Source organism: Octopus sinensis, linkage group LG4 (assembly GCF_006345805.1).
Source record: "Octopus sinensis linkage group LG4, ASM634580v1, whole genome shotgun sequence".
Taxonomy (NCBI): domain Eukaryota; kingdom Metazoa; phylum Mollusca; class Cephalopoda; order Octopoda; family Octopodidae; genus Octopus; species Octopus sinensis.
Window position 1 is genome coordinate 85,249,731 of NC_043000.1, and position 20,964 is coordinate 85,270,694.

General features: G+C 34.0%; 1 protein-coding gene across 1 annotated transcript in view; it reads left to right on the forward strand.

Moving 5' to 3' along the window:
- Positions 1 to 20,964, forward strand: part of LOC115211009 (putative neural-cadherin 2) — a 141,126-nt gene that overhangs the window by 67,231 nt on the left and 52,931 nt on the right. Inside the window, exons 9-18 of the mRNA XM_029779851.2 lie at positions 915 to 1,346; positions 4,050 to 4,409; positions 5,465 to 5,668; positions 7,229 to 7,379; positions 8,831 to 8,980; positions 10,158 to 10,267; positions 11,584 to 11,763; positions 12,750 to 13,065; positions 16,363 to 16,835; positions 19,824 to 20,062. Of these exons, the coding sequence (XP_029635711.1) occupies positions 915 to 1,346; positions 4,050 to 4,409; positions 5,465 to 5,668; positions 7,229 to 7,379; positions 8,831 to 8,980; positions 10,158 to 10,267; positions 11,584 to 11,763; positions 12,750 to 13,065; positions 16,363 to 16,835; positions 19,824 to 20,062 (2,615 nt within the window). The remainder of the gene's footprint in view (positions 1 to 914; positions 1,347 to 4,049; positions 4,410 to 5,464; positions 5,669 to 7,228; positions 7,380 to 8,830; positions 8,981 to 10,157; positions 10,268 to 11,583; positions 11,764 to 12,749; positions 13,066 to 16,362; positions 16,836 to 19,823; positions 20,063 to 20,964) is intronic.

Below are 20,964 nucleotides of genomic sequence, written 5' to 3' on the forward strand. Positions count from 1 at the left end.
TTCTTTGTGACCGAGACTAAAGTTCTGACTATTTAAAGAATATTAGGTGTATTATATGGGGCGAGACAAAATCTACTTAGAAACATGTGTGTGTGTACTGTTCTATATATGCGCGGCCGCAAGTTGGTAAGAAGCGCTACACTCTGGTCACTGCTGAGAAATCCGTCAGGGGGTAGAAAATATTTTATGTGTTCGTATGTGCGTTTGATCGCGCGGCCGTCAGTTGGTAAACAGCCCTACACAATGGTCACTGCTGTAAAATCCGTCAGGCGGCAGAAAAATATTTTATGTGTGCGTCTCCCAGGAGTAATTCCCCTTGCAATGGTTAATCATATTTCTCTTAAAAGCTTTTTCAAAATTTATTTCCAAGGGCTATTTTCATATAAGTAGTGTAACCGGGTGCAGGTATTATTTATAAGCGTTATTTATAAGCAAGATAAGTATAACGCCGCCAATGGGGGCATCGAAAAGCCGACTGTAAAAGTCCGTTTACCATCCGGTCTCTGGCAAACAATATATGGAAGAGTTCGGAGACACAAAGGTTGCACGCTTATAAATAATACCTGCACCCGGAATGTGGATGGTTAATCAAATTAATACGTTTGTCAATGTTATCTAGTAATTGTCTTTTGAGATATAACATCGATCATCATTTGTTACTGAAAGAACACTAGCTCACACATACAATCAACCACATACTTCCTTTGTACATGCACATACATACATATACTCACAGTGTTGAAATATTGATTTGTTTTTTCACCCTTGCCTTCTTTATTCATCTATCACCCCTTCCTTTCTCATGTTGTGATGGAGAAAGACACAAGAGTATTATTATAGTAGATTATTGAAAGCCTTTGAAGTTTATGAAAGTTAGCTTTTTTAATTCCCTTTTCTTTTTATATATTAAATAGGTTAAAGCTGAAGATAAAGATCGAGGCAAAAATGGCGAAATTACTTACACACTGATTGAGAGTAGCACTGAAAAATTACCATTTCAGATTGGTAGTGAGTCTGGTAACATTACTGTGAAGAAGAGCTTATTGGACCAACATGGAATTTATAACATATTGGTAAAAGCTACTGACAATGGAGCTTCAAAATTATATGACCTATGTCTGTTGACCATAAATGTGTTGGATGTCAATAACAATGCCCCGAAATTTGACCAGGCTGAATATTTACACATAGAACAAAAAACCATACCTGTTGGACAGCCTGTATTTACTGTCCAAGCAACTGATGCTGATGAAGGCAAGAATGCAGACATTTATTACAACATTAGCAGTGAATATTTTTCTATTGACCAAAATGGTATCATCACTGTATCTAAACCTTTAACCAATGTGAGTTCTTTTCTTTTTTTATGTCTATATTGTATAGCAGATTAATAATAATAATGACTAATTGCTCTATCTATTTCATAGGAAGGCAGTCTTACACAGGAGAGGGCAGTTTTTCTCATGACAAAAGGAATGAGCCAGTTTTAATTGGGAATTGAAGTTATAAGATATAAATCTGCTAGACAGAATTTTGTATTGCTCTGCTGTATTTCACACACACACATACATGTGTGTGTATGAAGAGCTTTCTCTCAAGACCTCTTCCACAATGAAACGTCTTCACACATCCAAGATTCTACACAAATGTATTTTATTCAATGATGCTTCATATGTGTGTGTATAAAAACACTAAGAGCATACAGGAAATATATTTTCTCAGATACTTAGGAGGTTACCTAGAGGTAATAGTTACCATCTATAACCTAGTTACCTAATTAGCAATGAAGGAGGAAGTTCTGAAAGTATACTTGCGAGAATAGCAACTGGCTGGAGAAAGTTCTGGGAGCCATGGCTTATTGATAATGAAAGTTTTCTTTCTGAGTGAGAGGCTGATTGTATGAGGCCTGGGTGGAAAATGTAATGGTCAATGGTAGTAAGATGTGGATCTGAATGCATAAGGTTTGTAAAGATTAGATAGAAATGAAGCTAGCATGCTCCTTTGAATGTGAAAAGTCTGTGTGTATGGAGGATAAAATACAAATACACTGAGAAAAACTGGGTAGGAGTAGAATCAGTTATTTGCAAGGAAAAAAACTACTGGTATAGTCATGTGATGCTCATGAATAAAGACAGCTGTATACAGATTTACCAATTGCTTAATGTGAATGGAACTTGTAATAGAAGTCAACCCAGGATGATATGGAATGAAGTAGTGAAAGTTGATCTCATGACTTAGATGCCAATATGATAACAAATTACTGATACTTGAAAATACCTACCCATCTCAACAAAACTGAAATTCCAGAAATATAACGTCTATATACACAACCAGGACCCTTGCCCAACTTCTTTGTCAAGCCTTTCCTTCCACTCCCTCCACTTGTCGAACTAATGTATCCTGCTGTTGTAATTAAATCCTAGCAGAACTACAAATATTTTTTCCTGCTGACTTGCCTCTATCAGTACTTCTCCTTACTCTCTCCATGCACTTCTTTCTCTCCACTCATACTCTTGCAACCTGTCTATCCACTCCCTTTCTCTCATCCTCGTCTTGCCTACTGCATTCTACTGCTCTTTACCTTTCTGTACTGCCAGTCAGCACCTTCTTTCCTCAACTTTCCCTCCAATTCATAAGTATCATTAATCACCTCTCTGCCATTCACTACTTTTACCCCTCTACTCTCTGCTACCTTCCACCCAACTGTATTTATCATTAACCCATCACCTCACTCTTTGCTCACTTACCTCATCTCTAATCATCCTTCATTCTCTCAATACACACTTGCAACCGCTATCGACCCACCCTTCCTGCTCTTCTTCCCCAGGACCCACCATAACACCTCATCACCACCATCTTTGTCTCACTACAGCTTCATACTGATTATTCCCACCCACTCTTGTATAATGTGAACAGCCATTTATCTCCTCTGTAACATCAAAAAACATGTTCTGGCCTCTTCCTTTATACTCCAACCTCTCCTAGCAAAAAATGTTTCCTTCTCTACTATTGACCTACTCATTATAAGAGGTAGTTAAGACTTGTGAACTACATGGCATCCTTGTTGTTGCTGGTATAAAAAATCACCCAACACTCTCTATAAAGAGAGAGTTGTGTGTGTGTGTGTTCGTGAGAGTTCATATTTCTTCATCTTCACATACATTCACTCACCAAGTGTAAAACAAATGGTTTAACTAATGGTGCTCTTTGCTTACAGTCCACCAAAAAAAGCATTTCTGGGCTTCTTGATATGATTTTACATGTTGCTAACGCTCATTTATATGATAATGTTTGTTTCCAGTTCCCCAAGTAAACATTTGCTGGGAGTTTATTACTTCACTTAGAAACAAGTGAAGATTAGTAACTGGAAAGATGCCTGGTCATAGAAAATTCTGCCTCACATAAATGTCAACTGATCCATGCAAGCATGGAAAGGGTGATATTAAAACAATGATGACATTGTATTGTGTGTATGTTTGTGTATTTTATGTTATGCTTATAAGTGATATACTTTCACAGAATTTTGTGACTCGGGTCCACTAAAAGAAATGACTCTAAATCTTTAAGATATCTAGGTAAACAAAGTAAGGACATGCTAGCTTGTAATGACTTTACTCTGCCCGTTTTCATTATATATATATATATATATATATATATATATATATATAGTAGTAGTAGTAGCCATCCGTCAGTCTTAAGAAACCATTGTGCTTTGTGTGCGTGTACACACACACACACACGAGGGGATGCTGAGAAGTTACTGGCTTTGGGTAAAAGAAAATACAAGAGGATAAGTTGATCATGATTTTATTCCACATGTTTCCCTCTCAGTTTCACACACTTATGGCAGTGGTTCTTCAGTTTTCCTAAACTCTTTAAAAGAATTCAGAAGGTAAGGCCTTTGACCAGACCTTTTGTGATACCCTTAAAGTCAGGAACTTTCCAGTACCCAACCTTGTGTGTGTGTGTGTGTCTGTAAACATATTCAATGTGTGTATATATATATATATATATTATATCTATTCAAATTATTTGTCTTTCAATTGTAGTATACTGGTGATTCAATAGATTTGACTGTGAATGCTTTTGATAAAGGTGCAAAACCCCTCAGCAGTTCAGTGACTGTGAAGATCCAATTCCAGAGTAATCTTACCAATGTCCCTTCATGGTTAAATCAAACAGGTCTTGTTATTAAAGTCCGTGAAGACCAGGATCGGAATGTACCGTTTGCCTACCTTCTTGCGGAATCTAATATACCGGATAAAACTCTTACATTCTGTCTAACTGATTGCCGTAAGACTTTTGAAAATTTCAAGATCCATGGTGAGGATAACAAGATGTTAATAGCTCTAAGGGAACAACTTGATTATGAAACAAAAACAAGTTACCAAATATGGGCAAAAGTGATGGTAAGACGTTTTTTTTTTCTTTTTGTCTTTCATTTCATTAAACTTTTTTTTAAGTTGTACAGTTGTTAAAGATTTTGCTAATCAGGTAAAGTAGATTTTCTTTATACAATGTAATTTTGAAGTATATTTCAATTAGCCTCATTAAACTTCATTTAGTACAGTTGTTAAATGTTTTCATCAGCTGAAATGAATTCCTTTGTGATACAATGAAATTTTGAAGTCTACATAACTGAATAGAAACCTTAGTTGTTTCTCTTCATTGGTATCTGGATATTGTAAGAGATCTTTTCTTAGACACATACAGCAGCTTCTTACATGTTTATGAATAACCATTTCAGTAAAAAAATGTTTATTTATAACAGGCTTTAGATGAGAAAATAGTACATCTCATTTTTATTTAGGTAATAATTATTTCTTAGGAAAGAAGGAAACTGCATCTGGTAATAGTAATGCCAATATATTCTACTTAGATTGAACTATAGTACATATCTGAAGAAATAAAGAGACATTAATATGGATTCAGTCACATTCAAATTTTTTAAATAGTTTCCCATTTTATACCCTTTTGTACAATCTAAAGAAACATCCACGTTTCATGTAAACATGCTTTTGGATTCCAGCTTGTAAAGACTGCCTCTGTTTTATGGTATAAATTTCCCGTTTTAAAGTGAATTAAGTTAAAACCTTCCATCAAAATGTTCTTTCATATTCCAAACACCAACTTAGTAATTGCTATTTCACTAAATTCATCATTATTTTCAAAATTAATTGAAACAAAGACTGTATGCCAACAGAAATATGGTAACAAAAGTTTTTGTTAAAGTTATGTATAAATTGTAGAATTCTGTTTTTTACAAATTCAATAATATCCATTTATAGGCAAGGAAGATGTTTGTAACCCAGCATTTAAACTTGGGAGAAATTTTTTTCGATAAATCTTAAAATGCTAACAATATTAACTACTATTCTTTTAATTTTAATTTCTTTAACTAACACCAGACAACTTTACTGTGTATTATCATCATGTAAGTTCTTGCAATTCTTATTCTTTTCAGAATCAACATGTACCAACTCCATTACAAAAAGAAATCCGTTTCACCATAGAAGTGCTGGATACCAATGATAATACTCCAATATTTGACAAGTTCGATACTACCCAGGGAGTTTATATTGGATATATATCTGAGAATATGAATGTATCGACATCAGTTATTCAAATATTTGTTAGTGATAAGGATCCTACACCAGAATTTAGAAATGTAAGTGTCCATCTAGACACCTTATCACTACAATTTTATCTCTTACCTCCTCTACACAATCACTCCCACCCTCTCTCCAAAATGAAAGCTGTCATGGAACTCTTCTAAAACAAGAAATCTGTTCTTTTCTGGCTCCTTTTCTCATGCCCCTCATCTCCTAGCATATAGTTGTACCCCTCCCTTGACGTTTGTAGTCTTGCCAGCTGCATGAAAACTTCATTTGTGCTGGTGGCACAAAAACTGCATCCAGTACACATTGTAAAGTGGTTAGCGTTAGGAAGGGCATCGAGCCATAGAAATTATACCAAAGCAGACAGTGAAGTACGATGCAGTCCATGGAACCATTAGATCCTGCCAAACTATCAAACCCATGTCAGCATGTAACATGGACATTATAGCCAGATTCATATATTGTCTCTAGGGGTTATAATTCAAAATTAAGACTATGACTGATTTTTATGTTTATATATTTAAAGGTGTGAGCTTGGTTTTGTGATTAAGAAGCTTGCTTTGCAACCATATGGATTTGGGTTCAGTCTCACTGTGCAGCACCTTGAGTGTTTTCCACTATATCCCCAAGCTGGCCAAAGATTTGAGTGAATTTGGTAGGCTGAAACTGTATAGAAAGACTGCGTTTGTCTATCATTACTTGACAATTGGTGTTCATTTGTTTACATTTCTTTAACTTAGTAGTTCAGCTAAATATACTGATAGAATAAGTACCTGGCTTAAAAATAAGTACTAGGGTCAATCTGAAGTAAAACCCTTCAAGGCAGCGCTCCTACAAGGCTGTAGTCCAGTGGCTGAAACACATCACCATCCTCAATTGTCATTTTGACATCCGCTTTTGTCTCAGACAGAATTTCTTGAAAGAGATTTTCTATGGCCAAACACCTGTCTGTCACCGACCCTTTCTTGTTCCCATGCAAGATCATATTATCCCATGATGACATGTTTTCAGGAAAGATTGGAAACAAAATGGCATTGCTTGTATAACAGTAACACTTATTTTACAATTATCACACACTGTCAAGATAATGAAACACACACACACACGTGTGTGTGTGTGTGTCTATACACACAATGGGCTTGTTTTAGTTTGACTACAAAATCTACTCTGAGGCTTCAGTTAGCCTGAAGCTATAGTAGAAGATATTTGTCCAAGGTGCTGCATTGTGGTACTAAATCTGAAACCATATGGATGGGAAGTTAATTTAACAACAAAACGGGTAGCTGATGGGAATCAGTCATGACAGTTTAGCATTTAAACTGGTTATATCCAACCAAGATATTCTACCTGCCTAATGTTCAACCCAGTGAGATCTAGACTTTCACACCTTGCCTACAATGTCATTCTAAAAATAAGCAATCACATTGTCAAAATCTCAAAGCTATGAGATAATGCAGGATTTATTGAGATCAATATGATATAAATAAATATTATATATGACAATAATCTGAAGATTAAAGGGTTAAATCTTTATTTCAAAGCAAATTTATATACTCATTTACTGTTGTTGATTATTCTTGATTTTCTTCTTTTTTTTTTTTTTTTTACAGATCAGTCTTTCTCTTAAAAATGACACATTTTTCTCAATTGATAAAAACGGAGTTATAAGAACTCGGAAAGTTTTTGATCGTGAAAAGCAAGAATACTATTTTATTCAGGTCATTGCTGTTGATAGTGCTAATAAATCTAACCAAAATAAAGGTAACTTTTTTTTTTCAATAAAGGTGGTAATTGGAGTCTGTTTTCTGGGTGAGAGAATTAGATGGAAGTTTGTAGAAGAGAAAGAGTTTGTTGGGGAAGATGGTTCATTGTGTAGGTTTTAGTTGAAAGTGATATATTCCAAGAACAGAAGAGATTATGGTAATAGATTATAAGTTTTGTGGGAAGTTGACTGGTATTTGAAGAATTGTTGTAAATCTAATTCACCCATAATGGAGAGAGTATTTTCTGGCTTTGTTTCATTGTTTTCTATTCTTTTAATTGTATAATCAGGAGGGAAATTAGTGCTCATGACCCTTTACAGGATCTCCAAGACTGGTGGGAGGGAGAGGCAGTATCGTGAAAACAGAAATCTAGCTAGAATGCTTTGCAACAGGGTAGGATTGACTAGTACCCAGATAGTAGTTAATACCACAAGGTATTTTACTTGATGCTCTACCGTATTTTATTTGAATCTCTACTGATTTTTGCAATCTGAAGATAATTTGGTTTTACTATGACTTCTTGTTAGTAATTTTTATGTCATCTAAATTGATAAAAGAAAGTTTTGTCAACCCATAAAAGAAGAATCTCTCAGGAGGATTACAGTCCTAGAAAATTCTTGTCAATTGTTCCTGTCAGAAACAAGTCTTTGTTTGAATACATTGTAAGACTTATTTTCCATTGAAGGTCCACTCTGATATAGAGTGCACTGCTGTCACAATTTTGTTGGTTAAGAACTTACAGTCCATGTGTTTGTTCGAAAATAGTTTTTTTCATTTTTGGATGTTTCTTTCACCTCAGTTACATTTAATGAATAGTTTCTTGCAAGTGTCATAGGTTTTTATCATTCAGCTTTGTTCAACAAGAAGAATACAAGTAATAAAGCATTTGGAAACTGTTGGTTCATGGACTTTGGTTTCATGTAAGGTTGAATGGCAAAGAGAAGACTAGAACAAGTGCAGTATGCTATTGGAAGTCTTCAGCTTTGACCCTGCACACAGGCAACCACAGAGTGGTGGTCATTTTCTACAGCCTTACATGTGAGAGTCCATCATTACATAGACAACAGACTGGCAGTCAAGTTTCATACTCTATAGTCTAGTTGGCAAATTGAAATGTATATATGACCAGTTGTCATGTATAGATGAATTTTGTTTATTCATTAAAATTAACTTTTGAAATTATATTGACTAATTGTAATTCAGCTTTTTTCTTATCACACTCTGACAAGAAATGCACAGCTAGTAATTCTCATGACAACAAGAGTATTTTCCCTTGAAATGTAAAATTATTTTAGCTGTCATTGGTGCAAAAGCTAACTCACTGGCATCATTTTGTCATAACTTTGATGACAAATATTGCTTTATAATTGACAGAGTAATTAACTTTGCTGCCAAAGTGGGGTAAAGTTTAATGCTTAAATTACAATCAATTTTTTTTTCCTCCGTCAGAAACTCGTAATGTGAAAATTCAAATCACAGATGTTAATGATGTAAAACCACATTTTGAAAAAGATTTCTACACATTCCGTGTACCAGAAAATGTACAGAATGGTAATCCAGTGTTTACACTCACTGCTAAAGATGAAGATGATCCCAGTTGTAAGTATTATTCTCTTACTAAAGTGCTTGAATCAACCTCTTATCCTTAAATGTTAAAATTTGGGGTTTCAAAGATAACATGGCAGAATATTCTACAGTTGACTCTTCTAACTAATCCCAGCATTCAATAACAGGGCACAACTATGATAATAACTATTGTTTTTACAATTTTCCAACTTAATATACATGTCTAGGCAAAATCTGCTTTAAGTACCCCATATATAACCCTTCATAACTTTTTCATTTTTTGGAATTTTCAGAAAATTTTTGCAAATACATAGGAATTCATACAATTATGCAAAAATTTTGTTTTCTTTTAAATCAGAGTTTAAAATACAGACAGTCTGAATTTTTTGCTTAAATCCCAGCAATTCCACCTTTGGGTGCATCATCATTCCATTAAATGTATTTATGCATAGAAAAATATTGAAAAATGTCAATACATATCAGTCACAAAGAAATTAGGAAGGTAGCAGGTGGTCATGAGATGTGCTAAAAACAACAGCTTAATTGCCCTTAAATCACAACCTTTTTATATAATTATGTGAACTTCCTGGTGAAAAAAAGTCATACTTCCTGTTAGTCTTCCTCTAATCCATAAAAAGGCCAAGTTCTCTTGATTTGAAATGCTACCCATTTTGTTGTTTTATATTTGTTTGTTTATACAAACTGTTCTTTTTTAGACATCTACAGAAATTTATCTCTTCTACATCAAACCCTCTTATATGTTAGTGACAGAGTCAGTATTGATACCAAGAGGTGATATTTAAACCCACTTAAACATGGATGTTTTGTTAGAATAAACTTTATGGCAGTAGATACTATGAGAGAAACTCTCATATAGGCTTTTGGTGCAAAATACTCTCCTGTTTATATAACAAGGAAATAAATCCCCAGCACCAAGCCTACCAGATCACATGATTTCAACCTTCATTGGTCTCATCAATGATGGACATTCAGCTGCTAGAGGTAGCAGTGACTCATCTTCCTGCTAGTTATTTTTACATTAACAAGAAACTATATTTTTCATTATCATTAATCACTCTTGCTTTTTATTTTATCAGAATATTTCACTTACCAATTTACATTTTGAAACTGCCAAAATTGTTGGGGGGGGGGGGGGATGATCAATAAAACTTCTCACCAAAAGTTAAACACATACCATCATATTTTGCAGCTGGCAGACTGGAATATTCTCTTCGTGACAATATATTCACTGCTGATAACTACGATGGAATTATCAGAGTCCTCAACAACAAATTATTAGATTATGAAACACAACCTCATGTAAGTTAATTAATCCATTTTATATTTATTTTTTTACCTTTTATCTTTTACTTGTTTTAGTCATTGGACTGCGGCCATGCCAGGGCACTGCCTCAAATTTTGATCAAACAAATCGACTCTAGTAGTTTTTTTTTTAAAGCCTGGTACTTATTTTATTGGTCTCTTTTCCAAACTGCTAAGTTATGGGGACTTATACAAACCAAATCTGGTTATCAAGTGGTTGGTGGTGGGGTGCATACACAAACATATACATACATATATGTACACACATACACAACAGGCTTCTTTCAGTTTCTGTCTATCAAATCCACCGACAAGGCTTATAGTAGAAAATACTTAACCTTGGTGCCATGCAGTAAGACAACCTGTAACTATGTGGTTGGAAAGCAAACTTCTTACCACACAGCCATGCTTGTGTCTATATTCTTATATTATTAATGTTCTTTAATTTAAAATTGAGTTACTAACAATTAACGAATTACTCTGCAAAAAAAAAAATATCATGGGTATGTATTCTCTGATTTTAAAATAAGCTTTCTACCATTTTTTAATAAGCTTTTTGGCAGTAAGACTGAAAAGTTGATAACAATAATTGTTTGAAAAGTGGCTTGTGTTGTTTTTGTAAATTTATATAGCTGCTATCCTTACAAAAATACTATTATAAATTATACTTAAGTTCATTATAATTTACGTGAACAGGTGGTATGTATTCAGTTTTGATTATTTACTTCACATTTTAAAATCTATTATTATTGTTGATGTGATTGTGGTTTACATGGAAGTTTTTCATAAAATAACTTTTTTTTTAAATTCAATTGGAGAAAAAACTTTAAAAATGCTGTACAGATGCATAAATCACTCTCTATTGCTCTATTTGTTCCCAGTCCCCATAGGAAATTTTCCTTTGTCCTCCTCTCTCTTTCTTTCTCTCTCTCCACCCTCCTTCTATGAGCAACTTTGTTCTGCTTGATCATGGTTAAATTGTGGGTAAGCAATAGAATGAATCATGGGCAATGGGCTTAGTTCTGCATAGCAGTGAACAAAACACAATGTGGAAGATTTTTGAACATTGAAGAGAATGAATCCAGTATGATAGAATAGGTGTACAAAAGGCAGAACACTGATGACTTGAAAAAGTCCTTAAGCATTAACAGTGCCATTTGATTGTGTGGAAGTGGAATGTGTTGGGTGGAAATTGAACTAATATTGTGAAAAGCCACCAATGTTCCTTCTAGTGATTATTTTCTTGAAATATAATTTGACTAGATTTTCAAGATTTTCTAATGAATGCTTCCCATTCTGTTGACTTTTTTTAGGTTTTAAATTTGACATATTATGTTTCTGATGGCATATTTGAAGCCAACACTACCATTCAAGTAATTATCGAAGATGTTAATGATAACAACCCAGAGTTTACAGAAAAAGTATATGAAGTGAAAGGTATAGTTGAAGAAAATAAAACCACTACATCAACAAACAAGATGTATTTATTGACAGTAAGCTCAAATTTAACTTCATATTCTCTCATAAACATTATTTTTCTTTACTGAATACTTCTTTTAGGATTAATTAAAAAATTGTTTAGATGTCATGCTTTTTTGTTTTGTTTTGTTTTTTCATCTATGCAACACTCCATTTCTACTAAGCATATATCATCTTTATGGACTGCAAATAATCTGTGCATCATTTTCTGAATAAAGCTTTTTAAAAAGTTGCTTGCTGTAGGCAAAAATAATGCATCTACCATCAGTATATGGAAACTTAATTAAACACCAATTAGGAAAATAAATATTAGTTTTATTTTTAGCCTTTGTTCTGTATATATTTCCTAATGCCTCAAATTCATGACATTGAAGGTTTAGTGGGAGAACTTTGTAACTACAAAACTTAGAAATTTTTATATACTTTGTAGATCACAGCCATTATGTTTGGATGACAAGTATAAAATGAGAGCAGTTTATCAAAGCTGAAGTATCTAATATAGGAAAACAATTGCATGTTACTAATGCTGACAAATAGTGGCAATGCTATCTAAATAAACTCTTTTAGAAATAAACTGTGAGAAAAACATATTTAATGTTGATATGGTTAGAGTAGTTAAATTCCTTAATACAGACTTATCATGCTAAGTTTCAAGCTTGCTGGTTTCAACTTTGCAGTTAATTTGTTGCTTAGCACCTGCACAGTGCCACTTGTGTTATTATCAAAACAGTTAGATATTCTTTGAAATGTTATTTTTGTACAGGTGTTGGTTATTGTATTATTTTGCTGTAAGTAAATACTCTCGCTTACTAACCAAAGATTACCTGTTATAGTTTACCTCACTTAAATGGTAAATTAAAATAAAATTAAAGTAACTTAAAAAATACTTGAACCAAAATAGCATGAATTATAACATCTAGAAATCAATACTAAATATCTTTTATATTTTTAGTTGTCTTTTTATCTTATCACTCAAGGTTTTCTTTCTTTTCTGTTTTAGTTAACAGCAACTGACCCTGACAAAGATCGAAATAACAGCATTACTTATCACCTTGCTGGTGGAGCCCGGGAAAAAAGTGCATTTGAAATTGAAAGTAAAACTGGTGATCTTTATCTGCTAAAAGCCTTAGACCGCGATTTTGGTACTGGTGGAAGTGATATTTATTCATTAAGTGTTTTTGCTATTGATGAGCCTGGTACTAAAAATGAACGGAAAGGTTTTGCTATTGTTGATGTTTATTTAAAAGATATAAATGATAATGCTCCGATATTTGCGACTGATACAGTTGGGTATGTCCCAGAAAACTCTCCTAAAGGTAAGTTAGTTTATGTAATGATTATGCTTCAGAGGTGTGGTTGTGTGCATATAATTCTTTGTAATATAATTTCATGTGTAGGATGATATCAGACATTTTCAGTGTCCTCACATTTCTTTGTTACACTTTGTTATGTTTCTATAATGGGAAGAGTTCATAGGTCACCATTTATAATGACATGGTGTGAAATAATAGCAGATTGCCAAAGGGAATGATGCTAATACTACAGTCTGGAACAAACAGTCAAATGACTTCAGTTCTGCTGGGCCTGATAATGTGGCTGTTGTCTGCTGTTTGTTGCTGCAGCAATGAAGATGGGCCATGACTGATTAAAGACAGCTGTGAAACAGGCTGTTGTCTGGTCAATGGCAGCTGGTCCAAAAACCTAGAGTGGGAGAAACTTATGTTTTTATTGCCATGGGTAGGCTCCACGGGCAAAAGTGAATTTATATTATCAACCTCAGAAGTATGAAAAGCAAAGTATGAACATAAAGAGCCAGCAAAGCATTTTTCCAGTGTGCTAATGATTCTTCCAGTTCACCACTTTAAGCCAGCCATAACTTGTTTTATGACATTTTCTTATCAGAAATTTTATATTAGATATAGATTGACATCAGGTACAAGCTGAAATTCTAACTATTGTCATTTAACAAAAATGATCAATGAAATTTGTAAATTCTTAAATCTAATTATTAATCATTTCCTGACTGAAACTTTTCAATTCTTCATTTTATTCCTTTCTCTGCTTCTTCAGCTAACCCTTTAGTATTTAAATTGGCTATAGCCAGTCTGAATATTCTACCTGTTTTAAGTTCAAACCAACCCTACAAAGTCATTCTAAAAGTAAATAATCACATGATTTGAAATTTTGAGGCTACAAGATAATACATGATTAATTGAAAATGTGAACAAAATAAGCATTACATTTGATAAAGTAATCTGAATGGTAAAGGGTTAAACTCTAGCCTTAGAACCAGGAGAGCTTGCCAAGGTCACCTATAATCACTCCCAGCTAACCCTATAAGCAAAATCTGCAGTTGACTTTTATGTTACCTAGAATTTGATCTCTCTCCATTGAATGAAAATTAGTGTGGAAACTATCACATCTTGATAAAAGAGAACAATTTTTAAATGTCTGAAAACCATAATAGAAAATTGTCATTTTTAATTGCTTTAATGAATTAAACCATTTTCTGACTGAGCACCAAAAGAAAATCTTGTATTCTGTTAGCTGAGCATTTTGCCACATCACTCAAAAATCTAATTTGATCCCTTGTCAACAAGAAATCCCCTTTGTAGTCACTAGACCTACTAGATATAGCAATAAAATCTTCCTTAAATCTCACCCTATTGTTTTAAATAAGAAGGCATTTCATATCATTCATTCATTCTGTTCTCATTGTGCCTTGTGGAACTTGCAGTGATAGCAAGATTATTCCACTTTCTAACACTGAAAGCATCCTTGGCAGTTTGTTCCGTTGTTAATCTTCTGCTTTTAAGATCTTTTGTTATTGTTCTCCGCCACGTTTTCTTTAGTTGGCGACATCGTCTTTTACCTTGTGGAACCCATTGCAAAGTCATTGGACTATATCTTATAGTATTTAAGGAAAAAAAGATGATTATCACTAGAATACCTTTGATCATAAGTCTACTTGATCAGGTTTGACTTGACTAAACTGCCTTAAACTCATAATTTATAATATATTGACTTCTAAAGTTCCATCTTAAAATGAGCATGTTTTGCAATAATCATCCTCTAATATGTTGTCAATAATTCATTCTTAGCCTTTGAATATTGTAAACAAATATTTGAAGTGAGATATATTTTTCCCTTTTACTGTCTAGAATATGAAGTCTAAATGATATTTTATAATCATAGAAGTTGGATCATTTCTCTTAAAAGCATGATACTTATATTTGTAATGGCACTAAAAAAATTATAATCCTAAGTACAATTATATGCATCAGCAGAAAATAAGTTACTATCGAGAAGACATTATTTGCTTCACTTAACACTGTAATTTTTGGTATTTACCTTTCAGCCAGATTATATTCTATACATTTTTTATGTAATATATTTCATCTACCTGTGGGCTTTTTGCCCATTTTGTTCCTTTTTGTGTGCTCTTTTTCTTATTATACTTAGTCACCATATACTCCCCTACTTCTCAATCTTGATATATTGTCATTTGCTCCTCTCCTACATGCTATATTTTGCTACCCATGGAATGAGAGAATCCCTACCTGTACCACATTTGTATCTCTCTGGCCCTTGCTTCCTCTCATTGCATTGCTTGCCTCCTTCAGACCATTTCTGTCTTCCAGTAATCTCTTCTCAGGTAACATTTACTTCTTATGCGACTTTCATTAACATCCATTATCTACTCACACTCCTTCTCACCACCAACCACTTGCTCTCTCTCTCTCTCTCTCTCTCTCTCTCTCTCTCTCTCTCTCTCTCTCTCTCTCTCTCTCACCAGTACTTAGTGCATCTTTTATCATCATGGTGCCTAAATAACAAGGGATTACATCAGGTTTGTTGATATCTGGTACAGCCCACCTCAGGTTTTTTTCTCCTTCCCTCCCACACACCAAGCAAATATGTAATTAAGGAAACCTGTCATCCCCATCCCAGATTTCATTCCCTCTCCCTATCTTTTACAATTGCCCTCTCAACTATTCATCACTCCTGCTCTTCTTTGTACATCTGACATTGCTCTACTATATTACTATGCAACACTTCCCTTTCCTCTAGTCATTCATTATTAGCATCCATCACACACACTTACCACTGACCGTTTTACAACTGTTCTTCACTCTCTTTCATTACCATCTGATTGCACCCTACTATTACTTTTTTTTGCATTACTCATCATAGTGCTTCCTCTTTCTTCCTTTCTCATCCTTATCATCCTACATGTGCAATCTCCCTCTCTTTCACCCATCCCATTTGTAACATTGCCTTATATAGACTGAAACAATGTTGGAGTTGTGAGTTGAAGGTACAAGCCTCACTAATGCTAGTGCCATGATGTAAAAAGCACTCAGTACACTCTGTAAAGTGACTGGTGTTAGGAAAGGCATTCAATCATAGAAACCAGAACTAATGTATGAGTAAGGCATTGCTTCTCATCTCAGAAAACAGTAACTTCCAATAAGAATGTTCTTGAACCATGGCGACCCTTTCCAGTATTGAAAAGGGACGTAAAATGTTGTTGGTGACAGCAGCTGTGGCCTTCCTTTTTTGTCGTAAGATTTTCAAAAGTTAATACTTTATTTTTTTCTTTCACTTTCCAGGTACAGAAATAATGAAGGCTGTGGTCAAAGATTATGATTCTGGACTTAATAGTAAAATAGAGTATTCTATTGTACAACAGCCACTTTTAAATGGAATTCCATATTTTAGTATCGACCAGAAAGGAACAATAAGTGTGAATAATCCTGTACTGGATCGTGAAACGCAAAACCAATTTCAAATTAGAGTTAAAGCTAAAGATGGGGGCACACCATCTCTCTCCAGTGAGCGAAAGTTTATAATACACATTACAGATAAGAATGATAATCCTCCAAAGTTCATTTGTAATGGTCTAAATACTAAAATAAGTGAAAATCAACCTGTAAATGTTCGTCTTATAACAATTCAAGCTCTAGACAAAGATGACGGTGTAAATGCTGATCTACAGTATTATATAGATTCTAAAGGAAAGGAGAATCATTTTAAAATTGAAGCTGACAATAGAAACCGTTTAGCTTATATATCATTGCAGAAGGTAAATATATCTGTACTATCTTTTTACTTGTTTCAGTTACTGGATTGTGACCATACCAGGGCACTACTTTCAAGGGTTTTAATCAAACAAATCAACCCTGGTCCCTTTTTTTTTTTTTTTTTGTTCCTTTTTGCTTTTTAAGCCTTGTAATTATTCTATCAATCTCTCTTTTGCCAAACACTGATAGGAAATGTTCAAACTAACACTAGTTCTCAAGCAGTGGTGCAACATACACACACACATAAAATATATATAGCACTTTTCAAGCATTGAACCTCATGGAGGCAATGACAAATGACTGAGACCTTTGGCAATATGCCATGCTTGAGAAGACCCATCAAGCCAAGTGAAATTGTAGTCGTTGCAGATACTAGTGCTATGCAACTGGCACCCATTACACTCTCAGAGTGGTTAACATTAGGAAGGGTATCCAGCCATAGAAACCATGCCAAATCAGACTGGAGTCTGGTGCAGCCCCTCAGCTTGCCAGCCCTGGTCAAACCATCCAATCATTGCCATCATGGACAACAGACACTTTAAAGATGATGATCATGATGTAATTGTAGATCCAAGGATCTAAGTGTAGGAAGTTTGTAAACTTCAAGCAGTCAGCAGTAAGTATAAAGAAAACATTCAGGAACAATAATAATTTGGCATCATAGAGTGTAGGCTTTTTCCATATTGAAATTCCATGGCTGAAAAAAATTTTGTATAGCTCACGCTTAGCAACTAAAGTTGCTATGAATGCAAATAAAATCCAAATTGAGAGATTGGAATGTGTAAAATATATAAAGACACACACACACACACACACACACTAGGAGTTTCTTTCAGTTTCTGTCTACCAAATCCACTCACAAGGCTTTGGTCAGGCCCAGGCTATAGTAGAACATATTTGCCCAAGGTATCATAGTAGGACTGGATGCAGAACCATGTAGTTGGAAAGTAAACTTCTGCTCACACTACTACCCCTAAACATACCAGCATAGCCATCATGCCTGTGCCTACATCAGGAGATTAGTTTTCGCCAGACTAACCAATATAAAATTTCATGTCTTTATTTATGCTACTCGATTGCCCTGTTTTTGACACAGTTTTGACTGTGTGTCTGTCAACACTCCAGTGTCAAATTATGACACCTGAAAAACTTAAAATTTATAAACAGCAACACAAAAAATAAGTGTAGTGAATAAATAGTTCATATCACACAAGAAAAACTTACATATAAGAAAAGCTTATGTAGATGGATATCTATATTAACCTCATACACACACACAAAGTAGATGCAAGCATAAATGTGTGGTCAAGTTCATTTCACAACCTCATGGTTTCAGGTGCAGGCATATTAGACAAGTATCTTCCTCTGTAGTCTTGAGCTGACCAAAGCCTTGTGCATGAATTTGGTAGGCAAAAATTATGAGGAAGCCTAGCATGTATGCAACTGTGTTTGTCTATGACCACCACTTAGCTACTGATGTTGGTTTGTTTACTTACCACTAAGTTACTCCTGTAACTTAGTAGTTGGCAAAAGAGAATTAAAATAAAAACTGAGTGAACCCTTCAAAGGTTGGAGCCCCAACATGGCCGTAATCTAATGAGTGAAACCAGTAAAAGAATAAAGGTGTATGGTGCGTGTGTGTGTGTAGCCATATGCTGGCTTGATGGTGTGGTTTCTGGTTCAGTTCCATTGTGCAGTACCTTATTCTTGTCTTCTATTGTAGTCCCAGAACAACCAGAGCCTTGTGAATAGAATTGGTTGGTGAAAACTAAAAGGCAGTCATTGATATATATATATATATATATATATATATATATCTAATATAGGATAAAATTTTCGAAAAAATTTTATCAATGGCCAACATATTAAAAAATACCTTTAAAGATTAAATTTATAAACAACTGATAAACAAGGTATTTTTTAATATGCTGGCCATTGATAAAATTTTTTCGAAAATTTTATCCTATATATATATATATATATATATACTTGAAAAAATGAATAGAAATGGCTTTTATGATTAATTTTTCCACTTTAATTATTAGATGTTGTTAACTTAGAAATGCCTAATTATTAAAGTGGAAAAATTACCAAAAGAAGCCATTTCTATTCATTTTTTCAAATATATAATACTGATAATATTGTACCAAGGACTTTCTTTTTTTTATTCTGCTATATATATATATATATATATATATATATCTTGTGCTTGTCATTAGACTGCAGCCATTGAAGCATTGAATAAATCAATCTCAAGTCTTTATTTTTTAAGTCTGACACCTACTCTGTTAGTCACATTTGCCAAACTGCTAAATTAAGAGAGTGGTGTAAATCAACCAACACCAACTGTCAAACAGTGGGGACACAGTGAGTATGTGTGTCCACTCACACTGATAATTATATATATATATATGTGTGTGTGTCCCACCTACTGAATTTTTTCACAAGGCCATTGGCCAACTAAGGGTTATTGTAGGTAACAGTGGGATTGAACCCAAAACTATGTAGCTGCAGCGTGAGCTTTTCAACCACACACCCATGTATATAAATGTGTGTCCTTGCTTTGATATTACTTGAGGGTTGTAAATGAGCATCACCGTCATACAGGCAAGGTCATTCATAACCAATCCTTCTTGCAAAACATAGTCTTGCTAAGGAGAAATATTACCTTGCTTGAAAACAAGGATATCTTGCCATTTGAAAATCTGCCTCAGTGAGTACTATCTGACCCATGCAGATCTCAAAAAGTGGACATTAAAACAATGATGATGACTGAAAAATTGTTTGAATAGTTGATATTTGATTGAAAACTTTTAAATAATTTGAGTTTATCTGAGCCTATAGAATGGATTTCCATAAGTGAAAATGTCATTTCTGTGTTTGTCATCTTTACTCAACCCCATTGAAAATTTTGTATTATTTATTTTATAATGATGATGATGAAATGTACTTAATGAATAGTTAATATTGAATTTTGCATTTATTTTCAGCCCTTGGATTATGAAGATAGCAGCCTTCGAAACTTTGATTTGACTGTTAGGGTACAAGATCCGGATCCCACCCATGTTGATACCTGCACTATTAGTATCACTGTAACAGATTACAATGACAACAGCCCAATTTTTACACCTCAAAGGCATGAACTAACTATTCCAGAAAACGAAAAAATGGTCCCAATATACACTTTTGCTGTTTCAGATGCTGACTCTGGAAATAATCAAATTGTAAAGTAGGTTCTTTTATTTTTTACATTTTTAAACAATTTTATTGTATAGATAATAACACTTGGTCTGGTTTTTGTTTCCAAAAAAAATTATAGTCTCACTGATAACAATTAAGATATCGAATGAAAGTTATTAATTTCTATATGTATAAAAACAGGTTTAATTTTACTTTCAAGAAAAGTTTAAATTAAAATCCAAATTCAGTAAATCAACAACTGGATTATAACAACTTTTTACTGTACTTTGTAGTCCCTTCAGATTTGCCATATAGTCTTTCATTCTAGTGATACTGTTGGCCATATAAGATAACATTGAAATTATGTGGATGAACCATCACATATAAGACTATATCTAAGTCTTATGTATGAATTTATTCATGGCTGTGTGGTTATTTCCCTAACTTTCAGATTCATTATCACTGAGCAGCTTCTTGGACAAACATGTACTATAGCCTTGAGTCAATGAAAACCTTGACAGCAGATATGGTTGGCAGAAACTGAAAGAAGCCTATTGTGTGTGTGTGTTCAGGTCTACTTGTCCTGACACCATATAATAGTTCTGAACAAACATCACCACCATACAAGCAGTGTCATTCATTTCCAATCTTCCATGAAAACATGTGCAATCATTGTGCTGTTTGTATTGGAAGGACATGGGGAAATGTTATCTTACTTAGAAATAGGAAGGGCATCAAACCATAGGAAATTTGTCTTAACTAATAGATGTAGCTATATGTATACATGCATGTGCATCTGTGTGTTGCAATACAGAACTACAGAAACTTTATTTCTGATGAGATCATCATTTTAATGTCCACTTTTCCATGTTAGCATAGGTTGGACAGTGTTTGTTGAGGCAGATTTTCTACAACCCCATACTCTTCCTGTTGCCAACCTTCACTTGTTGC